The sequence below is a fragment of the Oncorhynchus tshawytscha genome, unplaced genomic scaffold (assembly GCF_018296145.1).
Source record: "Oncorhynchus tshawytscha isolate Ot180627B unplaced genomic scaffold, Otsh_v2.0 Un_contig_1538_pilon_pilon, whole genome shotgun sequence".
Taxonomy (NCBI): domain Eukaryota; kingdom Metazoa; phylum Chordata; class Actinopteri; order Salmoniformes; family Salmonidae; genus Oncorhynchus; species Oncorhynchus tshawytscha.
In genome coordinates, this window is record NW_024609660.1 from 72,475 (window position 1) to 80,000 (window position 7,526).

Below are 7,526 nucleotides of genomic sequence, written 5' to 3' on the forward strand. Positions count from 1 at the left end.
TGCTCATTGGTCCTCCTCTCTTTCTCCCAACGTTACAGAACACTTACCACGCTGCTCATTGGTCCTCCTCTCTTTCTCCCAACGTTACAGAACACTTACCACGCTGCTCATTGGTCCTCCTCTCTTTCTCCCAACATTACAGAACACTTACCACGCTGCTCATTGGTCCTCCTCTCTGTCTCCTAATGACCAACGTTACAGAACACTTACCACGCTGCTCATTGGTCCTCCTCACTTTCTCCCAACGTTACAGAACACTTACCACGCTGCTCATTGGTCCTCCTCTCTTTCTCCCAACGTTACAGAACACTTACCACGCTGCTCATTGGTCCTCCTCTCTTTCTCCCAACGTTACAGAACACTTACCACGCTGCTCATTGGTCCTCCTCTCTTTCTCATTCCCAACATTGGTCCTCCTCTCTTTCTTACAGAACACTTACCACGCTGCTCATTGGTCCTCCTCTCTTTCTCCCAACGTTACAGAACACTTACCATGCTGCTCATTGGTCCTCCTCTCTTTCTCTTACCACGCTGCTCATTGGTCCTCCTCTCTGTCTCCCAACGTTACAGAACACTTACCACGCTGCTCATTGGTCCTCCTCTCTTTCTCCCAACGTTACAGAACACTTACCACGCTGCTCATTGGTCCTCCTCTCTTTCTCCCAACGTTACAGAACACTTACCACGCTGCTCATTGGTCCTCCTCTCTTTCTCCCAACGACGAATGTTACAAACGTGCCATTGGAACACAGGAAAGATGGTTGCTGGTAATGGGACTCTGTTCATCTATGTAGATCTTCCATAAAACAACTCTGTTGTTTCCAGCTACAGTAGTCATTCACAACATGAACAATGTCTACACTGTATTTATGATCAACTTGATGTTATTTTAATGGACAAAGAAATTGCTTTTCTTTCAAAAACAAGGACATTTCCAAGTGACCCCAAACTTTGAAAGGTTGTGTATATATGACACTGCTGTAGCCTAATGAGAGGTCCTGTAACAGATATATACTGTAGCCTAATGAGAGGTCCTGTAACAGATATATACTGTAGCCTAATGAGAGGTCCTGTAACAGATATATACTGTAGCCTAATGAGAGGTCCTGTAACAGATATATACTGTAGCCTAATGAGAGGTCCTGTAACAGATATATACTGTAGCCTAATGAGAGGTCCTGTAACAGATATATACTGTAGTCTAATGCTGCATTGAGAGGTCCTGTAACAGATATATACTGTAGTCTAACGCTGCATTGAGAGGTCCTGTAACAGATATATACTGTAGCCTAATGAGAGGTCCTGTAACAGATATATACTGTAGCATAATGAGAGGTCCTGTAACAGATATATACTGTAGCCTAATGAGAGGTCCTGTAACAGATATATACTGTAGTCTAACGCTGCATTGAGAGGTCCTGTAACAGATATATACTGTAGCCTACTGGTGAGGAGTCACAGTGACTGGTGATTTACTGCCATGGGGATTCTCACTGCTTGTAACACCGTGTGCGCGTGTGCGAGCTTGAGCGTGTGTGTGTCAGTGGTCCCTTTAGGTCCGCTGGTGGTCCTGGGCCATTTCTCATTCAAATGTGACTGGTAATTCCTGAAGGGATTGGAAGGTTTTGTAAAATGCGTAGCCTACAATTAGGCTATAAATTACATTCATAGATACTTCATAAATAATGAATCCTATACCGCCATATCCCTCCGTTATTATAGAACACACATACGCCTCGCGCACCCCCTGTCTCCATCACATTCCGCCGTCTCCCCTCCCTCATCTGCCGCTGGGCCAGCCCCCCTACTGAACACCGGATTTTGAGCGCGTGCACCCGGTCGGCTTGCTCGAGCATCCACACTGGGACACAAATGGAAACTCTTAGGGGAAACCCAGAAATAAGAAGTCCTGCCGCTGTAAAACAGTTGTAATAATAATGGAGCAACAACAGCGTCGTTTTCTTCCCTGTCCGTCCTTCATAATTTAATCGTTACATCGTTCCGAAGCGGGCAAAGCACGTCCCGTTGTTATACTAGTCTAGGCTACGGACCGACTGATTGTTGTGATACGGACGGATTTGTGTACGCAGGAGATGATATAACGCACCTTGAAGACGACTAGAACGAGAACGGGTAACTGGAGCCGCGCGAAGAGGAAGCATGAAGTTTGCGGTTGCAGTGTTGTGGCTGTTGTGGTTCTCGGTCGGCGATGCCACTATTGAAGGTAGGCATAAGGGACAAGGGACAATCAATTCTACAGAAACCGCAGAGCCTAATATACAGTGGTTTGAGTTAATAGTGTTGTCTATGAATGCATTGTTGTTCTATATAGCCAGGTTTAGCCTGCCGCAGGGTCCACTTTGAAATGTCTATAATCAGATAGGCCTATTGATTTGATTTCAAACGGGACACAGAACCGCTAGACAAACCGTCCCATTCTCTCCCACCAATGCAGTGTCAATAAACCGTTAGGTTTATCAGTTAGATCAAGTGAAGGAAATGTAGGCTATACAGATGCTGAAAATGATTTATTTAACGGGTGGGTGTGTAGCGCCCTCCCTGGGTCGAGTAAAGGACTCGTCCCCTTGGATACAAAACAAAAGACCATAAATAACATTGATTGTTCAATGGGAGTAAACAAACAAACAAATAAACAATTACAAAGGAAGCCTACAGCTGTTGCCGATCCTAAGTTAAAAATGTGTCTACTTACTGTTGTGTTGCTTGACTCAAACCAAGTGTTACATGAAGCCTGTACTACACTTTGTCTGCATAGTTTATATCAGGCCCATGTGACAATATAGAGGGCTCGGTTCAGTTCACTTCTCCGTTCAGTCCACTCAGCGTTAGCTGTGAAAGTGTTATCTATCGTTCTTCTATAGTGTAGTAGACTGTATTACACACAGTAATAGATAGATGGGATATGATAGATTGTAACACACAGTAATAGATAGATGTAATAGATAGATATGATATATTGTAACAAACGGTAACAGATAGATGGGATATGATATATTGTAACACACAGTAACAGATAGATGGGATATGATATATTGTAACACACAGTAACAGATAGATGGGATATGATATGTTGTAACACACAGTAACAGATAGTTGGGATATGATATGTTGTAACACACAGTAACAGATAGATTGAGTATGGTTGTGTGTGTGTGTGTACCTGTGTTTACCTGTCTGTGTGTCCATGTGTGTACCTGTGTGTACATGTGTGCACCTGTGTTTACCTGTGTGTGTGTCCATGTGTGTACCTGTGTGTTTACCTGCGTGTCCATGTGTGTACCTGTGTGTACCTGCGTGTCCATGTGTGTGGCTGTGTGTACCTGTGTGTCCATGTGTGTGAGCAGTAGGCCCCCAGTGCTGTTCTAAGATCAGCTCTCTGTGCCAAACCCTTGACCTCGAACCACCAGGAGTCAAATAACAATCTGACCCCAGATACAGTATGCTGCTAGGAAACAGTACAACCTGTCAGGCACAATGCGCGCACACACACACACACACACACACACACACACACACACACACACACACACCTCGAGGGAGGATGAGAGATGAGGGACAGGGTTAATCTTTTTGAAAAGTGTTACATTCCTCTTGGGTCCTTGTCCCTTTGCATTGTGGGTAAACAACAGTTGAGATGGAGAGGTTGAGTATACCTAGAGGTCGAAGGTCTTTATCTGGAGACCATCTGTGTGTTTTACACTGTAGCAACCTGACCTTTTGTATGCTCACATTTACAGCCACTGTCCATGGTGCTGAACTCTCTTATGTTTTACACTGTAGCAGACTGGCCTTTTGTAGACTGGCCTTTTATACAGTGCTGCGGCTATTTCTTCACTTTACAAACTCAGAGATTCTCTTAAAGGGGCTGTCTACAGTTGCGACATCCATTTTTGGACTAAATTATTGATATGTACCCATTGATTCTTGAAGAATTCTAATGTCGGAACCTAAAATATAAGCTTGTTCTACTCCAATGTTTGTTAACAAAAGAAAATGCATTCTATCTATAATTGTGATGTCGTGGACGGTCAGTCCTTGCATCCATAGCTGTTTATGAATATGAGAGTGCTTCCATTTCTCCAGCCCCACCCTATCGGTTTTGACCCATCCAGCATATAGATGGATAATACTCAGACATCAGGTATACAAAGTGTTTTCAGTCATAACTATTATCGATCCTGAGCTTTGTCAGTCCCACTCCTCAGCTACCCTCAAACCCTCCCATCTATCTCCGTAGCTATTTACAGAACCCGAGCAGGGAAAACTCTTTGTTGTTGTTCCAACTGCTGATTTCCCCTTTAAGGACCTCTACACTCTTTGTAACACTTATTTCATGTAAATGTTGGATCAGGGTTATTACATGTGTTTATAGCAGGTGGGAGGCGGGGGGAGCTGAGAGCAGAGAGCTGTTCCTATGTTTGTTGTAAGAATAACTTTTTACCCAGTCAGAGCTTAAGTCTGACTTAAGCTGAACACTGCAATGGCCCACCTGAGTGATACATGGCTGCCATTTTGTGTCCACAAGGCCATGTCCCACATCAGCAGTTTCACTACATGAGGTGACAAAACCCATTCATCAAATTGCAACTGGGAGAAGATGAGTTTTGCAATGAGCCTCGGTGTGGAAGGGTTCATGACTTCTCACGCTGACATGTAGCTGTGTTTCTATCTGTTCACTTCTCCGGCGCATTGACCGCCTCCCAAATGACACCCTATTCCCTGTATCGCCCCATAAGGCTCTGTTCAAAGTAGTGTACTATGTAGGGAATAGGATGGCATAAGGCTCTGTTCAAAGTAGTGTACTATGTAGGGAATATGAGGCCATTAGGGGCACAAACATTGTTTCCATCTCCCTTCTCGGTGGTAGGGAGTGTCATGGCTCTATTGTGAGCAGATGGTGCCAGGGTCATGCGGCCGTACCAATTATACCCCCCCCACACACCCCAACACAAACACACACACACAAAGTTTCAGTCAAACACCAAACACAGTCTCAGTCAAAGAGACTGTAGATTCACATCGAGACTTATATATATGATGCAATGCAAAGCAATAACAGTCAGGTGTTCAAGAACACACATACATACACACACACACACACACACACACACACACACACACACACACACACACACACACACACACACACACACACACACACACACACACACACACACACACACACACACACACACACACACACACACACACACACACACACACACACACACACACACACACACACATTGTGAGGTAGAATCTCCAGAATAAGCTGGACTGTAGCTTTACTGATTCCCATCTCCTATTACAGAGACAAGACAACCTCCAGACTATTCCCAACAGAGGACTTTACTGACCTATCACAGATGGGAATGGTCTCAAACAGAATAGAAACATGGAATGGAGGTATGATAAATACAATTACTGCAACAAACATGTAAAGGATATAATAGAAGACTATAGCAATAGGTAGTAACAATAACAGAGGACTGTATGAAATACACTGCCACAGTGAATGGTTGGCTATTACATAGTAACAGGCAATAACAGAGGACTGTATGAAGTGGATAACAGATAGATCGTAGAAAATACTGGCTAATTATTACTGACGGTAATATAAGTAATAACACAATAGTAGCAATATGGAGAAACTAAGCAACACCAGCTATTAGCACACAATGCTACAATAACACCAGCTATACTAGCACACAATGCTACAATAACACCAGCTATACTTGCACACAATGCTACAATAACACCAGCTATACTAGCACACCATTTTTTTAAATTATTTAACCTTTATTTAACTAGGCAAGTCAGTTAAGAACAAATTCTTATTTACAATGATGGCCTAGGAACAGTGGGTTAACTGCCTTGTTCGGGGGCAGAGCGACAGATTTTTACCTTGTCAGCTCGGGAATTCGATCTAGCAACCTTTCGGTTACTGGCCCAAAGCTCTAACCAGTAGGCTACCTGCCGCCCAATGCTACAATAACACCAGCTATACTAGCACACCATGCTACAATAACACCAGTTATACTAGCACACAATGCTACAATAACACCAGCTATACTAGCACACAATGCTACAATAACACCAGCTATGCTAGCACACAATGTTACAACAACACCAGCTATACTAGCAAACAATGCTACAATAACACCAGCTATACTGGTATATTATGCTACAGTAACACCAGCTATACTAGCACACAATGCTACAATAACACCAGCTATGCTAGCACACAATGTTACAACAACACCAGCTATACTAGCACACAATGCTACAATAACACCAGCTATACAGGTACATTATGCTATAGTAACACCAGTTATAATAGCACACAATGCTACAATAACACCAGCTATACTAGCACACAATGCTACAACAACACCAGCTATACTAGCACACAATGTTACAACAACACCAGCTATACTAGCACACAATGCTACAATAACACCAGCTATACTAGCACACAATGCTACAATAACACCAGCTATACTAGCACGAAATGCTACAATAACACCAGCTATACTAGCACACAATGCTACAATAGCACCACACACACACACACACACACACACACACACGCATGCACACACTCTCTCTCTCTGGGCTATAGGAACCATACAGTGTGATGTATTTATTGCTATTGCCAGGGTTGGTGATAGAGTCGGCTGCTCTCCCATCCATAAACCCATCACCAGGATAGGAGGACACACACACATATACATGTGCATACACCACACACACACCATCCACAGGATGGAGAGTCCCACTCACCACTGCCATACAGACTACAGCTACAGTGCTGTTGATGCAGTTATTCTGTTGATGAATTAGTTCATCTCCTCTAGCTATCATGGCCCTTCAGAGAGATAGGTGCGTGTAGGGCAGGAGGGCTGTTGATTGGATAGAGAAGGTAAATACATTTGAGTCCGTCTCCTTTAGTCAATTAAAAGAATGGCAGACTCGTAAACAACACATGCTGGGCCTCTTACAGCGTTCGTCTCTCGCTCTCACTCTCTCTCTCTGGCTCTGTCTCTGCCTCTCTCTCACTCTTTCTCTGCCTCTCTCTCGCTCTCTACCTCTCTCTCTCTCTCTCTCTCTCGCTCTCACTCTCTCTCTCTGGCTCTGTCTCTGCCTCTCTCTGGCTCTGTCTCTGCCTCTCTCTCGCTCTTTCTCTGCCTCTCTCTCGCTCTCTGCCTCACACTCTCTCTCTCCCTCACTCTGTCTCTCTCTCTCTCTCTCACTCTTTGCTCCACTCTTTCTCTCTCTCTCTCTGTCTCTCTCTCTCGCTCTCCTTCTTCCTCTCTCTTTCCTCTGTCTCAGAGACAATGAATGTGGTAATGTGAGGCTAGTGTTTTGGGTCCCTCTGTTTCTGTCCTCCTCTTATCTGCTCTCTCCACATCCCTCCCTTTCTCTATTAATTTTTTCACACTCCATATCCTTCTCTCTCTATCCCACACCAGGGGTTCAGCCACAGCCAAACATCACACACTAAT

The 7,526-nt window shown here is 44.1% G+C and overlaps 1 protein-coding gene across 2 annotated transcripts in view; it reads left to right on the top strand.

Moving 5' to 3' along the window:
• The first annotated feature begins 1,739 nt into the window (after positions 1-1,739).
• Positions 1,740-7,526, top strand: part of LOC112241117 (neuronal acetylcholine receptor subunit non-alpha-3) — a 23,053-nt gene continuing 17,266 nt past the window's right edge. Inside the window, exons 1-2 of one of the 2 annotated variants that reach the window (XM_042316678.1) lie at positions 1,740-2,224; positions 5,333-5,427. In XM_042316678.1, the coding sequence (XP_042172612.1) occupies positions 5,388-5,427 (40 nt within the window). In that variant the 5' untranslated portion in view covers positions 1,740-2,224; positions 5,333-5,387. The remainder of the gene's footprint in view (positions 2,225-5,332; positions 5,428-7,526) is intronic. The other variant, XM_042316677.1, reaches the window with a different exon arrangement.